This window comes from Pristis pectinata, chromosome 34, assembly GCF_009764475.1.
Source record: "Pristis pectinata isolate sPriPec2 chromosome 34, sPriPec2.1.pri, whole genome shotgun sequence".
In the NCBI taxonomy this organism is placed as follows: Eukaryota; Metazoa; Chordata; class Chondrichthyes; order Rhinopristiformes; family Pristidae; genus Pristis; species Pristis pectinata.
Window position 1 is genome coordinate 15243720 of NC_067438.1, and position 19545 is coordinate 15263264.

The 19545-nt window shown below is 59.8% G+C and overlaps 1 protein-coding gene across 1 annotated transcript in view; it reads right to left on the minus strand.

Annotated features, from left to right (window-relative positions):
- The window catches only part of LOC127586103 (collagen alpha-1(V) chain-like), a 234419-nt gene that overhangs the window by 109167 nt on the left and 105707 nt on the right, over nucleotides 1-19545 (minus strand). Inside the window, 8 exon segments of the mRNA XM_052043933.1 lie at nucleotides 3397-3453; nucleotides 3914-4000; nucleotides 6807-6881; nucleotides 9192-9227; nucleotides 9229-9266; nucleotides 11835-11877; nucleotides 12388-12441; nucleotides 16898-17092. Of these exon segments, the coding sequence (XP_051899893.1) occupies nucleotides 3397-3453; nucleotides 3914-4000; nucleotides 6807-6881; nucleotides 9192-9227; nucleotides 9229-9266; nucleotides 11835-11877; nucleotides 12388-12441; nucleotides 16898-17092 (585 nt within the window).

A 19545-nucleotide genomic window follows, 5' to 3' on the forward strand; every position in this document is an offset into this window, starting at 1 on the left:
ACTAATAAATAAATATCTTATCTTATGGGCCACAGCGCCTGGTTCTGACCCGATGACTCTAAAATAAGTCACGCAGCACAGTGCAGAAACAGGCCCTTCGGCCCAACTCGTCCATGCTGACCATGCTGCCTACCTGAGCTAGTCCCGAGAACCTGCATTTGGCCCATGTCCCTCTCAACCTTTCCTCTCCGTGTTCCTTTCCAAATGTCTTTTAACTATTGCTATTGTACCTGCCTCATCCACTTCCTCTGGCAGCTCGTTACATATACCAACCGGCCTCTGCGTGAAGAAGTTGCCCCTCAGGTCCCTTTTAAACCTTTCGCCTCTCACCTTAGACACATGCCTTCCAGATTTCAGTTCTCCTTCCCTGGGGAAAAGACCGAGTTCATTCACCCTATCTATGCCCCAGAGAGAGTGCAGAGAAGATCCACCAGGACGTTGCCAGGACTGGAGGGCCTGAATTATAAGGAGAGGCTGGACAAGTTGGGACTGTTTTCCCTGGAGCGAAGGAGGCTGAGGGGTGACCTTACAGAGGTTTATAAAATCATGAGGGACATAGATAAGGTGGATGGTCGCAGTTTTTTCCCCAGGGTAGGGGAGTCTAAAACTAGAGGGAATAGAGTTATAGAGCCATACAGCACGGAAACAGGCCCTTCTGCCCAACCGGTCCATGCCGACTGTGTTGCCCAGCGAGCTGGTCCCATCTGCCCACATTTGGCCCATAGCCCTCGAAACCTCATCCTATCCATGGACTTATCCAGATAGCTTTTAAATGTTGCTAATGTGCCCGCCTCAAACCACTGTTTCTGGCAGCTCGTTCCAAATACGCACCACCCTTTGTGTGAAGAAGCTGCCCTGACGTCCCTTTTACATCTCTCGCCTCTGATCTTAAACCTATGCCCTCTTGTTTCTAGCAACCCCTCCCTGGGAAAAAAACTGTGTGCTTTCACCCTGTCTATGCCCCTCATGATCTAAAATACCTCTTTGTCAGGTCTCCCCTTATCGCCCACATTCCAGGGAATAAAGTCCTTGTCTACGCAACCTCATGCAGCCTGCTAACCACAACTATTGGATCTGCATTCACAACCACCACCCCTAGCAGCCCGTTCCAGGCACCCACCACTCGCTGTGTAAAGGACTTGCCCCACACATCTTCTTTGAACTTTCACCCTCTCACCTCTAGTACTTAACATTTCTACCCTGGGGAAAAGATTTTGACTGCCTACCCTATCTATGCCTCTCGTAATTTTATAAACCTCTGTCAGGTCTCCCCTCAGCCTCTGACACTCCAGAGAAAACAACCCAAGTTTGTCCAACTTCTCCTTATTGCACATGCTCTTTAATCCAGGCAGCATCCTGGTGAACCTCCTCTACACCCTCTCCAAAGTCTCCACACCCTTCCTGTAATGGGGGCGACCAGAACTGCACACAATGCTCCAAGTGCGGCCTAACCAAAGATATATACAGCTGCAGCGTGACTTCCTGACCCTTATACACAATGCCCTGACCAATGAAGGCAAGTGTGCAAAACACCTTCTTTACCACCCATAAGGACCATAAGATATAGGGACAGATTTTGGCCATTCAGCCCATCATCTGCTCTGCCATTCAATCGTGGCTGATCTTGTTTTCAACCCCTTTCTCCCACCTTCTCCCTGTAACCCTTAACCCCCTTTCTGATAAAAATCCTATCAATCTCCGCCTTAAATACACCCAGTGACTTGGCCTCCGCAGTCCTCGGTGGCAACAAATTCCATCGATTCACTGCCCTCTGGCTGAAGAAATTCCTCCTTTATCCTGTGGCTGTCGTTGTAGACGACGTTGGACAGTGCAGCCCTCCCTCAGAACTCGAAGGATGGCTTGGCCTGGATTACAAGTTCACGAGAGGGGGAGAGAGGGAGGGAAGAGGGGGGAGAGAGAGAGAGAGGGGGGGGGGAGAGAGAGGAGAGAGAGAGAGAGAGAGAGGAGAGACACACACCTTGGCAGAACAATACCAGCTACATAAGCTGGACAACAGCCAAATTAGTTAAAAATATTCCGAATTTAGTTCAGAAGGTCTCCGCCACCACTGATAACTTGGAGCTCCCTCTAGTTTTATTTAAGTTTGGGCGTGCTTTTTGAGTCCCAGCTTGGCAAACGGTCCCTCGAACACTCTCACCCAACCCCTACAATGGATACTTATTGCACCCGGTGCTCCCGGTGTGGCCTCCTGTCCATCGGTGAGACCCGGCGCAGATTGGGGTGACCGCTTCGTCGAGCACCTTCGCTCCGTCCGCCCCAGCGGCCAAGACCTCCCGGTGGCCACTCACCTCAATTCCACGTCCCACTCCCATACTGACAGGTCTATCCACAGCCTCCTCTACTGCCACGTTCAGGCCAGGCGCAGGTTGGAGGAACAACACCTCATATTCCGCCTTGGGAGTCTCTGGCCTGCATCTACATTGATTTCTCTAACTTCTGGTAACCCCCTCTTTTTTGGCCCCCGCCCCCCGACTCCTTCGTCTTCCTTATTCCTGTGGCTCCCTTCCCCCGCCTTGATGACCTGCCCATCTCCTCTCCTCCCCTCCCCCATCCTTTATTCCACGGCCCACTGCCCTCTCCCACCGGATTCCTTCTCCTTCGGCCCCTTTGCGTCTTCTACCGATCACCTCTCAGCTTATTACATCTTCGCCCCCTCCCCCACCCCCTACCTTCCCCCCTCACCTGAACTCACCCATCACCTGGACTCACCTGTCCCCCCTCCTGCGTGAGCTCCTCCCCTCCCCCCCCTTCTTATTCTGGCTTCTGCCCTCTTCCCTTCCAGTCCTGATGAAGGGTCTCGGCCCGAAACGTCAACTGTTTATTTCCCTCCGCGGATGCTGCCTGACCTGCTGAGTTCCTCCAGCACTTTTTGTGCATTGCTCCAGATTCCAGCATCTGCAGAATTTCTTGTGTCTCTGTCTTTGCTTTTTCTTCGTTTTTATTGTGTCCTTTCTCGCAAAGATCCCACCATCTGGCCCTGCCATCTCCATCGCAGCTCCCATCGGGCAGGAGGTGCAGAAGCCTGAAGTCCCACACCACCAGGTTCAGAAACAGCTACTTCCCTTTGACCATTTGCTTCTTGAACCAACCAGCACATCCCTAATCACTACCTCAGTACAGCAACACTATGACCACTTTGCACTACAGTGGACTTTTTTTTTGTTCTAATTGTGTTCTTTCTTGTAAAAATTGTGCATAATTTATGTTTAATGTATTTTTTCTTGTGAATGCTGCTTATCTGATGCTCTGTGCATGTGATGCTGCTGCAAGTAAGTTTTTCATTGCACCTGTGCACACATGGACTTGAGGTTTTGAATCACTCAGCCGGCGACCGGGGTCCCAACATCACAGCGGGACGGGGCGAGAGGGACTTACCACGGGTCCTGGTCTTCCCGTAAAGCCCATGGGTCCCGCTGGTCCTCGGAGAGCCAACTGCAAGAGAGAAAGCAGAGGTCGGATCAGCCAGTGGGTGGCAGGAGCCCCTCCAAGGGGAGGAGTCCGGCACGTGGAGACATGCACGGCAGAGACAGCCCGTGCCCCCTCCCCTCCCACCCTCCCACAGCCGTGGTATAACATCTGGGGGCCGTGTGGGAGGCAATGTCCTGGGCCAAGGCCAACAACCGATCCCTGGGTGTCCGTCCCGCCAACCTGCCCCCAAGACGTCCCCCTGATGTCCCGCCACCAGTTCCCAGCTCACAGCCGGCGGCCGGTGGGAAGTTGTCCATGGAGGGGTGGGACGGGCGGGACTGGGGCAGGCCGACGTTCGCCCCGGACAACGCGAGGAAGGGGGGAGAGGGGGCGGATCGTCCGCGCTCAAGCAGGGGTAATGCTGGGGGGGAGGGGGCTGCGTGACGACGGAGGGGGGTGCGGAGGGGACGCGCAGCTCACTCACCCGGGCCTGCTGTAGGATGGCCTGTGCCTGAGCCTCCTGAGCCGAGACCACCGGACCCTTGTCCCCACCGCTGGCACCGAACCTGAACTGCAGAAAAGAAAGCACAAGGCTGGAGCTCGGTCATCGGCAGAGAGGGAGGGGGTGGGGTGTGTGTGAGAGAGGCTGTGTGTGTGTGTGTGAGAGAGGCTGTGTGTGTGAGAGGCTGTGTGTGTGTGTGTGTGTGTGTGTGTGTGTGTGTGTGTATACAGTGAGAGGGTGGGGATGTGTACAGGGACCATGAAATGTCCACAGACATGGAGAGGGCGTAGGGACTGCGGGCACTGGGAGACGGTGAGTGATGTGGGTACTGGGCGAGGTGTGAGGAAATGTCGGCACTGGGAGAGGTCTCCGCTAGGTTGCATTTGGCCCCACCCTGAAAGTGGAGTTGGCCACGGACAGACAAGGCGGAGGCCGGTGTGAGGACGGGGAGGGGAATTTAACCGGGAGATCGAGACGGCCACGGCGGATGGATCAAAGGTGCTGAAGGAAGCAGTCGCCCAGCCTGCATCTGCTCCCACAAATGTCGCTGACTCTACATTCTGCAGGCCATTATCGTGTGTCCCTTTCCACTACCTTAGGGTACTTATATTCCGAAATTATCCACATGGATGGCATGCAAAACAAAGTTTGTCACTGTATCTCTGCGCACGTGACAATCATAAACTAATTACCAATGTAGAGGAGGCCATATCGGGAGCACCAGATGCAGTGAACAGCTCCAGAGGATATTCATGTGAAGGGCTGCTTCACCAGGACAGGCCACTTCCAGCCCTGGATGTGGTGAGGCAGGGGTGTAGGGGCAGGGGATACACCTCCTGTGGTTACAGAGGAGAGGTGTCCGGGAGGGGGAGGGAGGGAGAGAGGGATGTGAGGACCACAGAGTCACGGAGCGAGTGATCCCAGAGGATGCTGCCTGGTTTGGACAGTATGCATTATGAGGAGAGACTAAGGGAGCTGGGGCTTTACTCTTTGGAGAGAAGGAAGACGAGAGGAGACATGATAGAGGTGTACAAAATATTAAGAGGAATAGATAGAGTGGACAGCCAGCACCTCTTTCCCAGGGCACCAATGCTCAATACAAGAGGGCATGGCTTTAAAGTAATGGGTGGGAAGTTCAAGGGAGATATCAGAGGGAGGTTTTTCACCCAGAGAGTGGTTGGGGCATGGAATGTGCTGCCTGGGGTGGTGGTGGAGGCAGGTACATTGGTCAAATTCAAGAGTTTGCTAGATAAGCATATGGAGGAATTTAAAATAGAGGGATATGTGGGAGGAAGGGGTTAGATAGTCTTAGGTGTGGTTTAAAGGTCGGCACAACATGGTGGGCCGAAGGGCCTGTATTGTGCTCTACCGTTCCATAAAAGCAAAAATTAGGTGCGGAGGCTGGTGCTGGTGATAGCTCTGGTCATACGATTAACCCTCGAAGACATTGACCAGCAGAACCGGGAGGGTCCAGCCCTCTGGCGAGTCCACGGTTCCGACCCAGCACTCCGTGTGAAGAGTGGAGATCGGATTGAAGCTTCCGGAACTATGATGGTCCTTGCGTACCCCGGGCAGCACAGAGGGAACAAGGGGACAGAGGTACTGGCCAAGGAGGATATCATGTCAACTTGGGTGAGCTGTTCGAAGGTAGGGTGTCCTGTGTGGGGGAGACACCAAGACCGCAGACGTTGGATTATGGAGCAACAGGCAATCTGCTGGAGGGACTCAGCAGGTCAAGCAGCATCTGTGCGGGTGGGGGGAGGGGGTGATGTGGAAGGAATCGTCGACGTTTCGGGGTTGAGAGCCTGCATCAGGACTCAGGCAGCGGGAGACGGCACAGAAAAATCAAAGTACAACGGCAGATGTTGGAAATCTGAAAGGAAAACTCGAAAGTGCTGGGAACACTCAGCGGGTCAGGCAGCATCCGCGGGGAGGGGATCGTCAGTGCTCAGGAGTTGGACACGGTGAACACGAGCAGGGGGATCTGGGGGAGGGCAGGCGACTGGACCAGGGGTCAGCACCAGCACGGAGGTAGTACACATTCGATGGGCCGAAGGTCTCCTGGTCAGGCCCAGGTAACTGTTCCACCCTGAAGGTCGCATTTAAGGGGAGGGTGTCCCAGCCCCAGGGGTGGGCAGCGGCTGAAGGTGTCCTCAGGGTGCAGAGGGGAACGGTTCTGTGGTTGGCTGGAGGGAAGATCCACACCCCCACCCCTCCCTGTCCTCACCACCACCCCCACCCCATCCCTGTCCCCACCCCCACCGCACCCCCACCCTCAACCCATCCCCACCCCCACCCTCACCCCATCCCTGCCCCACCCCCACCACCCCCACCCACCCTCAACCCATCCCCACCCCCACCCTCACCCCCATCCCTGCCCCTGCCCCAAGCCCAGCCCCATCCCCACTCTCACCCCCCCACCCTCATCCCCAACCCCCCACCCACCCCGTCACCCCCACCCCCACCGCCACCCTCACCCCATCCCTGTCCCCACCCCCACCGCACCCCCACCCTCAACCCATCCCCACCCCCACCCTCACCCCATCCCTGTCCCCACCCCCACCGCACCCCCACCCTCAACCCATCCCCACCCCCACCCTCACCCCATCCCTGTCCCCACCCCCACTGCACCCCCACCCTCAACCCATCCCCACCCCCACCCTCACCCCCATCCCTGCCCCTGCCCCAAGCCCAGCCCCATCCCCACTCTCACCCCATCCCCACCCTCACCCCCACCCCCACCACCACCGTCACCCCACCCCCACCGCCACCCTCACCCATCCCTGCTCCACCCCCCACCCACCCCCTGCCCCCACCCCCACCCCTCCCCATCCCTGCCCCCAAACCCGCCCCCAACCCCGCCCTGACCACTTACCGGCAACATGAGTGATGTTCCTGGGGGTCCGGGCAGCCCGTCTGCACCGGGAAGTCCGGGTCGTCCATTCCTGCCCTGGGAACACACAGGGAGCAGAGTCAGTGGGTCAGCACAGCATCAAACACATCTGGCCAGCGCTGCACACGGCTGAAACACGTGATGGGCAGCACTGCACATGGATAAAACATGCGATGGGCAGCACTGCACATGATGAAACACACAATGAGCAGCACTGCACACGGATGAAACATGCAATGAGCAGCACTGCACACGGATGAAACATGCAATGGGCAGCACTGCACACAGATGAAACACATGATGGGCAGCACTGCACATGGATAAAACATGCGATGGGCAGCACTGCACATGATGAAACACACAATGAGCAGCACTGCACACGGATGAACATGCAATGAGCAGCACTGCACACGGATGAAACATGCAATGGGCAGCACTGCACACAGATGAACACATGATGGGCAGCACTGCACACGGATGAAACACGCGATGGGTAGTGCTGCACATGGCTGAAACATGCGACAGGCAGCACTGCACAAGGCTGAAACATGCGATGGGCAGCGCTGCACATGGCTGAAACACATGATTGGCAGCGCTGCACACAGATGAAACATGCAATGGGCATCACTGCACACAGATGAATCACGCAATTGGCAGCACAGCACACAGATGAAACACATGATGGGCAGCAGTACACACGGATGAAACACGCGATGGGCAGCACTGCACACGGCTGAAACACATGACTGGCAGCACTGCACACAGATGAAACATGCAATGGGCAGCACTGCACATGGATGAAACACGCAATGGGAAGCACTGAACACAGATGAACACGCAATGGGCAGCGCTGCACACAGTTGAAACACGCGATGGGTAGTGCTGCACATGGCTGAAACATGCGATGGGCAGCGCTGCACATGCTGAAACACATGATTGGCAGTGCTGCACACAGATGAAACACGCAATGGGCAGCACTGCACACAGATGAATCACGCAATGGGCAGCACTACACACGGAGGAAACACGCGATGGGCAGCACTGCACACGGCTGAAACACCCACCCCATCCCTGTCACTCCCCACCCCCTCCCCGTCACTGCCACACCCCCGTCACTACCCCCCACCCCCTCCCCGTCACTGCCCACACCCCTCCCCGTCACTGCCCACACCCCCCGTCACTGCCCACACCTCCCGTCACTCCCCACCCCCCTCCCCGTCACTACCCACCCCCTCCCCGTCACTGCCCACCCCCTCCCCGTCACTCCCCACCCCCCTCCCCGTCACTGCCCACCCCCCTCCCCGTCACTGCCCACCCCCGTCACTCCCCAACCCCCTCCCCGTCACTGCCCACACACCCCGTCACTCCGCACCCCCCTCCCCGTCAATCCCCACCCCTCCCCGTCACTGCCCACCCCCTCCCCGTCACTCCCCACCCCCTCCCCGTCACTGCCCACCCCCCTCCCCGTCACTCCCCACCCCCCTCCCCGTCACTGCCCACCCCCGTCACTCCCCACCCCCCTCCCCGTCACTGCCCACACACCCCGTCACTCCCCACCCCCCTCCCCGTCAATCCCCACCCCCTCCCCGTCACTGCCCACCCCCTCCCCGTCACGGCCCACACCCCCCGTCACTCCCCACCCCCCTCCCCGTCACTGCCCACACCCCCCGTCACTCCCCACCCCCCTCTCCGTCACTCCCCACCCCCCTCCCCGTCACTGCCCACCCCCCTCTCCGTCACTCCCCACCCCCTCCCCGTCACTGCCCACCCCCCTCCCCGTCACTGCCCACACCCCCGTCACTCCCCACCCCCCTCCCCGTCACTGCCCACCCCCCTCCCCGTCACTCCCCACCCCCCTCCCCGTCACTGACCACCCCCCTCTCCGTCACTGCCCACACCCCCGTCACTCCCCACCCCCCTCCCCGTCACTCCCCACACCCCCGTCACTCCCCACCCCCCTCCCCGTCACTGCCCACCCCCTCCCCGTCACTCCCCACCCCCCTCCCCGTCACTGACCACCCCCCTCTCCGTCACTCCCCACCCCCCTCCCCGTCACTATCCCCACCCCCCTCTCCGTCACTCCCCCACCCCCCTCCCCATCACTGCCCACCCCCCTCCCCACACCCACTCCCCCCCACAACCTTCTCCCCGTCGCTCCCAACACACCCCCTCCCCCTCACTCCCCACCCCCTCCTCATCACTCCCCACACCCCTACCCACACCCCTCCCTGTCACTCCACACCCCCTCCCCACACTCCCTCCCCATCTCTCCTCACACAACCCACTCCCCGCTCCTGACGTTTTGCCGCACCCACCGCCCCGCATTGGGCCTCAGCCGCTGCCCTCTGTAGGTAAACACCAGCCGACTCAGCACCTCTCTCCCGGATCTCCCGCCGGCCCAGGGGTCCTGAGGGCCTTGAGGACCTGGTGGACCCTGCAGACACATCAAAGACAACGTTAGACCAGCTGCCACAGTGTGTGTGATCCGCATGCCCGTGTCCATCCGTGGATAGGGACGGGGAGGGGTGTGCTGACCCGGGGTGTGGACACTTCTATTATCTCCAACTGGCTCACAGGCAGCAAAATATTGTGCAGGTGTGGATCACAGGCCAGCAAGGTGAGAACAGCAAGATCCCACAAATGGCAGTGTGACGGTCACCTCGTGACCTGTGATTCATCGACGGGTTAAGTAGTGGGCAGGACCGAGATATAATGTCCCCATTCACGGACAGCACAGTCGTCGATCTCCCACATCCACTGGGGTGACCCGATCTCCCGTTCGTGGGACAGATCCTCGGGCAGTACCGTCCCTGTCCAACCCAGTGGCTTCAGCTGAGATCTCCAGCAGTCGGTGTGAGGTGGTGGGGGGTGGGGTGGGGGTGGGGTGGGGTGCAGGAGAGGGTTGCAGGAGAGCGGGTTGTAAAATATATTCATCATATTAGATAGAAAGTGGGGAGATTGTGGAGGTCAGAGAGAAAGGCAGAGAGGTTAGAGAGTGAGTGAGAGAGAGAGAGAGAGAGGGAGGGGGCAAGAGCGAAGGGAGAGAGGGGAGAGAGAGAGGGACAGAGAGCGAGAGAGAGGGAGAGGGGGAGAGGAGGGGGAGAGAGAGAGAGGGACAGAGAGCGAGAGAGAGGGAGAGAGGGAGAGGGGGAGAGAGGGACAGAGCGAGAGAGAGGGAGGGGGAGAGGAGGGGGAGAGAGACAGAGAGCGAGAGAGAGGGAGAGAGGGAGAGGAGGGGAGAGAGAGAGGGACAGAGCGAGAGAGAGGGAGGGGGAGAGGAGGGGGACAGGGACAGAGCGAAGAGAGGGAGAGTGGGGAAGAGAAAGAGGTAGAGGAGAGGGAGAGGAGGGGACAGAGAGCAGGGGGGAGAGAAGGACTGAGAGAAGAAAGAAGAGAAGGGGGAGAGAGAAGTGAGAGAGAAGGGGGAAGAGAGAAAGGGAGAGGAGAGAGAGAGAGGGAGAGGAGAGGGCAGAGAGAGAGGAGGGGAGGACGGGGAGAGGGAGAGGAGGGGGAGAGAGAGTCAGAGGGAGAGAGAATCTCTCCGCCATTGTGTGCCTTGCAAGGTATTGATGTGAAGGGAAGGGGGAAAGGTGAAGAGTGCGAGAGCAAGTGCTGGGGGAGCAAACAGACAGGCGTGGGGGCAAGTGTGGGAGAGGACCCCCAGACTGCAACGCCGACTGCCCGGGAGTTCAGCGGTTCCTCCGCACGGGCGCCCCAGGGAGGGGAGGGAGTTGCTTTGGACACCTGGGGGTACCTGGTGAGGAGACCAGGTTCCCAACTCTCCGGTACAAGCTGGAAATCCAGCCGCCCCCTCCTCCCCGGGCCGACGGGGAGGGGTGTCGGGGGGTAACAACTGACAGGGGCGGCTCCTCCCGCAGTCTCATACCATTCCGCAACCCCCCTCCTCAATCCCAGCATCCAGGCTCGATCCCACCTCTGCCCCTGGTCCGTCCCATCAACGCCACCGCCCCTCACCCTCACACTCACCTTCCACACCCTCTGCCTGCCTCTCCCATCCTGCTACTTACTGCCCTTCACCCTCCTTCCCCCTCCTCCTCTCTCCCCCAGCCTTCCACCCTCCCCCTCCTCTCTCCCTCCCCTCCTCTCTCCCTCCCCTCCTCTCTCCCTACCCTCCTCTCTCCCTCCCCTCCTCTCTCCCTCCCCTCCTCTCTCCCTCCTCTCTCCCTCCCCTCCTCCTCTCCCTCCCCTCCTCTCTCCCTACCCTCCTCTCTCCCTCCCCTCCTCTCTCCTCCTCTCTCCCTCCCCTCCTCTCTCCCTCCCCTCCTCTCTTCCCTCCCCTCCTCTCTCCCTCTCCCTTCCTCTCTCCCTCCCTCCCCTCTCCCTCTCCCTCCTCTCCCTCCCCTCCCCCTCCCCTCCTCTCTCCCTCTCCCTCCTCTCTCCCTCCCCTCCTCTCTCCCTCTCCTCCTCCTCCCTCCCCTCCTCTCCTCTCTCCCTCCTCTCCCTCTCCCTCCTCTCTCCCTCCCCACCTCTCTCCTCCCTCCTCTCCCTCCCCTCCTCTCCCTCCTCTCTCCCTCTCCCTCCCCTCCTCTCTCCCCTCCCCTCCTCTCTCCCTCCCCTCCTCTCTCCCCTCCCCTCCTCTCTCCCCTCCCTCTTCCCCTCCTCTCTCCCTTCCCCTTCCTCTCTCCCCTCTTAACCCTCCTCTCCCTCTCCGTTCCCCCTCCTCTCCCCCTCCCTTCCACCTCTCCCCCTCCTCTCCCCTCACCCACCCTCCCCATCCCTCTACACTACCTCTGACTCCACACTTCCCTGAACTGTCCTCCCCCCCCCCCGGTTCTGAGCCAGCATGAGGAGCCAGCTCATCCCTCCCCCCGCCGAGCCTCAGCTCCCTGAGGACACACGCCCTCTGGGACCGGGCGGCTTCTTTCACTGGAGGGAAGGGTTGTGAAGTCACGCAATCGGGTGAGGTGAAGGGTGGAGGGTGAACGGGCGGGTCCCTGCGCCCACCCACACATGGGGACCGGACCCGGCACCGGTCGTGTCCGCTACTCACCGCAGGGCCTTCTGGACCAGGGGGACCTTCAACCAGCATCCCCTGTGGGGACAGAGAGATGGGTTAGATGGGGAGGGGTTGGTGGGGGGGGTGGGGAGGGAGGCAGGGAGAGGAGGGATGGGAGTGGGGGGGTGGGTGGAGGTTGGGCAGTTGATGAGGGGTGGGGGGAGGTGGGGGAAGGTTGGAAAGTGGGGGGGATGAGGGGTGTGGAGGTGGGGGGAGGTGTGGGGCTGAGGGGTGGGGTTGGAAGGGCGGAGGAAGGGTCAGCCGGAGGGGGAAGGAGGAGTGGGGCTGAGGGGTGGGGGTGCGAGTGGGAGTGATGGGTGGGCAGGTAGGTGAGGGTAAGGGGTGGGGTCAATGTGAGGGGTGAGGGGGAGGGGTGGGGTCAAGGGTGTGGATGTGGGGAGGGGTGAGGGGTGAGGGTGGGAATAGGGGTGAGCAATGGGGTGGGGGTGTGGGGTGAGGGGTGGGAATGGGGTGAGGGGTGTCAGGATGGGGTGAGAGGTGAGGATGGGTTGAAGGGTGAGGGGTGAGGGCCGTTGAGACACTCACGGGCTCGACCACTGCAGGCTCTCCCTTCTCTCCCTTCAGACCAGCGAGCGCCACCTGAAAGTGAACACAAGGGGAGCGGTGAGACACCAGGGCTCATGTCACCGGCCCAGGGGAGGGAATCACCGACTTACCACTGCCCAGGCCCCGACACCGGGCCGGCGACACCACACCGGCTGATACACAGGCTCGTCCAAACCAAGAAGTGGGTGCAGCCGTGCGCGGAGGGTGAGGGGGCCGTCACACAACTGGACTCACACAGGACTGCAGCTGCAGATCGGAACTGGTCAGGACCAGAGTGGACTGCTGAGGACTGGTTGGGACCAGCACCGAGCTGGGCTGCTGACAGATGGGATCGCACTAGCTGGGACTGACATTGGTCTCCTTGGTGCTGAGGAGGAGCTGGTGTTGAACAGGTCTGGGGTTGATCGGAACCTGTGCTGTATGGAGACTGATGCGGGGAGACGGGGTGCAGAACAAGGTGGGTGTTGAACAGGACTGGTGCTGTGTGGGAACTGTGTTGGACAGGACTGGTGCTGTGTTGGACAGGACTGGTGCTGTGTGGGAACAGTGTTGGACAGGACTGGTGCTGTGTTGGACAGGACTGGTGCTGTGTGGGAACAGTGTTGGACAGGACTGGTGCTGTGTTGGACAGGACTGGTGCTGTGTGGGAACAGTGTTGGACAGGACTGGTGCTGCGTGGGAACAGTGTTGGACAGGGCGGACTGTGCAGCAACTGGTCCGTGCGTATCACGAGTGCTGTGACCAGGGCTGTGGTGATGGGGACCAAAGCCGGAGGGTTGATTTACACCCATCAGGACTGGTCGGGGCGGGGGTACTGCACAGCGCTGCGCTCAGCCGACCCGAGGCGAACAGGATTCTGCGGGTCGGGATGGGGCGGTAATCAGGACCGGGACTGGCCCAGGGCGGGACAGGGTGGCACCCTCGCTGGAATGGGACTGGCGCGGGGCTAATTGGGCCCGCTGTGTCCCGGCGGGGACTGGGCTGACCTGTGGAACCGCAGCCGGTCGGGATTGCAACTGGCGCTTGAACAGAGGCAACAAGCCATCTGCTGGAGGAACTCAGCGGCTGTGGGGAATGAGAGTGATGCTGAAGGTTGAAAGGGGATCTGAGGGGTATCTGTTTTACACACATTATGCTTGATATCTGGAACTCGCTGCCGGAGAGGGCGGTGGGATCAGATACAATCACTATGTGGGAGAGACACTTGACAAGGCGCAGATCCTAATGTGGGCAAATGGGATCGGTGTAGATAGGCAAGAAGGTCAGCATGGACGTAGTGGGCCAAAGGGCCTGTTTCTGTGCTGAACTGGATTGCATTGACAGGCACTGGGAGACACTAAACGGAGCTGATGACATTCGCGGTGGTTCGGTCTGGTGTCTGTTGGGACTGCGCCAGGTGATCGGGGCTGACTGGTCCGGGGTGGCACTGGTGGGACCTGTTCTAAGACAGAGTGCGCTGGACGGGATTGGCACTGCAGGGGGCTGCTGTCACCGGGGAAGGGTTCTGTTGATCAGGGGAGGCGTTAAAGGGGACCTACTGATGGGGAGACGCAAGAGACGGCGGATGCTGGAGCCCAGAGCAAGAAACTTAAAATGCTGGAGGAACACGGCGGGTCAGGCAGCATCTGTGGAGGGAAATAGTCAGTCCAGAGGAGGGGTCCCGGACCCGAAACGCCGACCGCCCTCTCTCTCTCCACGGATGTTGCCTGACCCACGGAGTTCCTCCTGCATCGTGGGTGCTGGGACAGACTGGGGGGTGGGCGAGCTGAGCCTGGGGTTTCTCTGGATTGTGCTGGGCTGTGCTGCTGTTGTACGGGGGTTAAACTGACCCCAGGTGACGCTGAGCAGTGTCTACATCCGCATTCTCTGGTGTCTGCTTGGCACTGAGCGGGCTGGCGCTGACTGCAACCGGTGCAAGACTCCGCTGACCGACAGGAGCCCTGCACTCCACTGCTGACCGCTGCGCTGGCACTGGTGTTCACTGGGTCCAGTGCGCAGCCTGTGCTGAGCTGGTCTGTGATAGTTGCGACTGTGCTGGTTGGGATGGGGATGGGCGCTGTGCGGGATTGAACAGACGGGGACTGCACTGGCGCCGATCAGGACTGTGCCAGTGAGAAGTGTTGGTGTTAGTTTGGGTCTGATGCGTATCAAGAGGGCGCGGACCCGGACCCGACCTGGGCCGGCCGTGATTCGGGGTCACTCCGATCTGGAATACCACTGAACAGGGCTGGCGGTGGACAGGATTACACTGAACGGGATTGGCTCTGCACGGGCTGCTGCTGAGTGGGAAGGTCACTGGCCGGGAATGGTGCTGCTGGACACTGCTGGTCGGGACCAGCACTGAGCCTGGTCCACGGAGAACTCTTGCCCCTGCTCCCACCCCTGAGCCGTCACCCACTGGCCCACCATCCCCCCAGGATTCCTGCAGTGGTTGGCATGGAAACAGAAGAGCATCTCTCACATCACTGTCCGGGATGCAGTGTTGGGGGGATGATGCCATTGGGATGGACCAGTGTCTCTGCGGGTCTGATGGTCCCACTGGCCAAGCGATGATGTGTGCCGGTGTCCCGCCTCATGCTGTGGGCAGCACCCAACACAGGGCCACATTACGTCACCAGGAGCAGGGAGCATCACCTGGATGACATCATAGGCAAGGGAGCATCACCTGGATGACATCATAGGCAAGGGAGCGTCACTGGGATGACATCATAGGCAAGGGAGCATCACCAGGATGACATCATAGGCAAGAGAGTGTCACCGGGATGACATCATAGGCAAGAGAGCGTCACTGGGATGACATCATAGTTGACCATGGATCACGATGACATCACCAGGTGGCAGGTTCCATGGGGACCATGGACACACGGCATCAGGCAGGCATCACCCATGGGCAAATGACATCACGGGTTAGAGGGACGTGTGTAAGGCCATAGCTGACCTGGTTATGACATCACTGCAGTGGGCTATGACATCATCACAACACGTGATGACATCACTTCAAGAAGTGATTACATCACTGAGCAGACAATGAGCAGACATAATGTCAAGAAGTGATGACATCACCACAGCAGACGATAAGGTCATTGCCCCGAGTGACGACATCACTTCAGCGGGCGACGACGGCATTGTTACAGGCGATTACATCATTGCAACGTGATGACATCATTCCGAGTGATGACATCACGGCAGCAGGCAATGAAGTAATTGCAGCAGGTAATGACATCACTTCGGCAGGCGATGACGTCATTTGCAACACGCGGTGACATCGCTCCAGCCAGCAATGACATCACCGCAGCAGGCGATGGAACAATTGCAGCATGATGACATCACCTTGGTGGGCGATGACTGCGCTGGAGCAGGTGATGTCATCACTGCAGCGGGCAGTGATGTCACCGCGGCAGGCAAGGACATCACCGCAGTGGGGAATGACGTCACTGCGGTTTGCAGAGACGTCGCTGCAGCAGGCCTGACGTGGGGCAGTGGTCGGTGACGTCAGCGCCGGGGGGAGCGTCGGGCGGCAGCTTGTTCCCGGGGGACGGGCAGCGGGGGGAAGACACCAGGTTGTACTGGCGGGGCAGGGGCAGGGACAGGGCAGGGGCAGGGATGGGGAAGGGGCAGGGACGGGGGCAGGGGCAGGGACGGGGAAGGGGCAGGGACGGGGAAAGGGGCAGGGGCAGGGACAGGGACAGGGGCAGGGACAGGGACAGGGGCAGGGGCAGGGGCAGGGACGGGGAAAGGGGCAGGGGCAGGGACAGGGACAGGGGCAGGGGCAGGGGCAGGGACGGGGAAGGGGGCAGGGGCAGGGACAGGGACAGGGACAGGGGCAGGGACAGGGCAGGGGCAGGGATGGGGAAGGGGCAGGGACGGGGGCAGGGACGGGGAAGGGGCAGGGACGGGGGCAGGGGCAGGGACGGGGAAGGGGCAGGGACGGGGGCAGGGGCAGGGGCAGGGGCAGGGACGGGGAAGGGGGCAGGGGCAGGGGACAGGGACAGGGGCAGGGACAGGGACAGGGGCAGGGGCAGGGACGGGGAAGGGGGCAGGGACAGGGAAGGGGGCAGGGAAGGGGCAGGGACGGGGAAGGGGGCAGGGGCAGGGGCAGGGACAGGGACAGGGGCAGGGACAGGGAAGCGGGCAGGGAAGGGGCAGGGACGGGGAAGGGGGCAGGGGCAGGGACAGGGACAGGGGGCAGGGACAGGGAAGGGGGCAGGGAAGGGGCAGGGACGGGGGCAGGGGCAGGGGCAGGGACAGGGAAGGGGGCAGGGGCAGGGGCAGGGACAGGGACAGGGGCAGGGACAGGGAAGGGGGCAGGGAAGGGGCAGGGATGGGGACGGGGACAGGGGCAGGGACGGGGACGGGGCAGGGACAGGGAAGGGGCAGGGAAGGGGCAGGGAAGGGGCAGGGCACAGGTGGAGGGGAGGCTGTGGAGGGAGGGGAACGGGCAGCCAGTGGAACACAGAGGGGATGGGGACGGGCAGTCCTCGGCACTTACTCCTTCCGTGTGCACCTCTGTTTCCACGGCAAGTCCCGGGCCAATCTCCGCCGTGGGCTCCTCGTAATAGTCCTGATAAACGTAGTCATAGTCATAACCGGGGTCACCCGGGTTCACGTCCTCTCTTGTGAAATACTCCTTGGACAGCCCCAGGTCGCCCTTGGTTGGGGCAGTGGGCACCTCTTCCTCCTCTTGCTGGCGAGGAGCGGGCGAAAGAGAAGCGAGAGCAGCCGTTAGGTTAGTGAAGCGATGCGCCCCCGAGGCAGATGATCATGGCTCCGTATACCGGGGGCCGGGGGCTGGGCGAGGGGATTCTGTAAGGTCATTGAGCGGATGACAAGGACAGCCCAGGCAGCCGGGGATTGAGGGACACGTCTGGACACGGCGGAAGGGGTCAGCAGACCTGGGGGGGCGGGCCAGCCGGAGGAATACTTGGCCATGATCATGCAGCCGCACCCGGGTGAGTCAAAGCAGCCTGGCCTCAGATTCTTCCCACACAAGAGACACGAGACCTTCAGCGTCTCCCCGCAGACGCTGCCCGACCTGATGAGTGTTTGCAGCTTTTGTTCTATTTTTCCTTGCCTTCAATCTGCTCGTCCCATTGAGAAACATGGGAGAGATGGGGAATGTTACATCCGAGGGGATGAAACATCCGCAGGAAAGGTTGTAGCCTGGGCAGGGGAGGGGTGGTGTGAGTGAGTGCCTGTGAGCGGGAGAGTGAATCTGTGTCAGTGTATGTGTGTTCTGAGTGAGTGTGTCTGAGTATGAGTGTGTGTGGGTGTACAAGTGAGTGTGTGTGCCTGAGCAACTGTGTGTGTGGGGGTGTGTGTGTGTGTGTGTGTGTGTGTGCCTGAGGAAATGCATGTGTCTGAGGGTGTGAGTGTGTCTGAGGGTGTGAGTGTGTCTGAGTGTGTGTGTGAAAGACAGAGAGAAAAAAACGCACGTGCGTTTGAGCAAACGTGTACATTTGTGTCTATGTGAGCAAACCTGTGTGTGTGTGCGCGAGTGTTTGTGTCAGTGAGTGTGTGAGCCAGCGTGCATATGTGTGTGTGTGTGTGTGTCCAAGCGAGTATTGTGCGTGTGAGTGAAGGGGGAGAGGGGGCGTGCGCATGTCTCGATGTGTTGTGTGAGTGCGTGCGTGAGCGAGAGGACGTGCATGTTCTGAGCGAGTGTGCGGGTAAGAGTGTGTGTGTCCACGTGTGGATGTGCATGTTTGAGTGCGTACGTGTGTGTGTGAAAATTCTGTGTTCAGTAAAGTTGCCGATGCTAGTGCAGTGCCACATTGTCTCATTACGGATAGGAGTGTCCCGAGGCTGAGTTGGACAGGTAAAGCTCCCTCCACACTGTCCCACCTCACCCAGTGACAGCGCTCCCCCCACGAAACTGCCGGCAGCACCGAAACATCCCCAACTGTGCGCGGACTGCACACACCCAACCCAGTGTCCACACACTGCTTCCCGCTGCCCCAACCCCCTTCCTCACCAGGGTCCAGTGGGTACCTCCTCAACTGCCCCTCCACCCACGCCAGACCTCCCAGTGTTCCTGCGTGTGTGTGTGTGTGTGTGTGTGTGGGTGTGTGTGCGTACGTGTGTGTGTGTGTGTGTGTGCGTGTGTATGTGCGTGTGTGCGTGTGTGTGCGTGTGTGTGTGTGTGTGCGTGTGTGTGTTGGGGGGTGTGTGTGTGTGTGTGTGTGTGTGTGTGTGTTGGGGGGTGTGGATCACCAGCACCCACCACAACCGCCCTGGGAAGTTCCCTGCCATGGAGGCGGACCATGAATTCAAGTTGTTGTTGTTGTTGAATGAGCCCAATGTCTCGGCCTTCCCTCTGAAGCACTGCATGGCTGGAAGGCATGCACGACTGGTTGGCGTGCATGCGTCTCTGTGTGCGAGGCTGGTCGGTATATGCATGTGTGACTGGTTGGCTCTTCCGAAGCAACCAGTGAGTCGCTCTTCGGTTAGTCTGGGGCGGAACCGTTGCAACTTGAGGGAGTGGTTGGGTAACTGAGGAGCAGTTACCAGGGATTACAGAGGGTAGAAATCCATACGGTCTCTTGCACTGGATGCTAATGGCTGCATGTTTTTGCAATTCAGTTCCATCGTACAATGGAGCCAAATTTCACAAGCAAAGGATCGGGCAGAGCTGTTTCCACATTGAACATTCGGTGCCAGTGACCAAGGATGAATTTCTACGCCAAGGCATTTACAGCTAGCATAGCTCAAAAGGTCACGTTTCTGCTCCACGCCAACCTGTCTCAGCCCCCTCTCGACTAACCCCATCACAGTCTTCCCACCCTCCTGTCCCCATCGAGTCTACCCTTCCACGGATCTACTTCAGGCAGCTTTCGAAGCAAAGATATTTCTCCTCATGCCCCTAGTGACTCATTCGTAGTCATCTCACATTAACCCACCCCGTGACGCAGGTCTCTCCTGCAGGTGGAAACGACTCTACATCTACCCTAACACCCTCCAACAGGTCCCCCTCCCACCCCCAAACCCCTTAAACTTTCTTTTCCCGGTGAAAAGCACTCTCCGCTCCCCTGTCATCCTTGTGAATCAGAGGAGACACAGAAGACGGCAGACGCTGGGATCTGGAGCAACAAACAATCGGCTAGGGGAACTCAGCGGGTCGAGCAGCATCCGTCGGGGGAG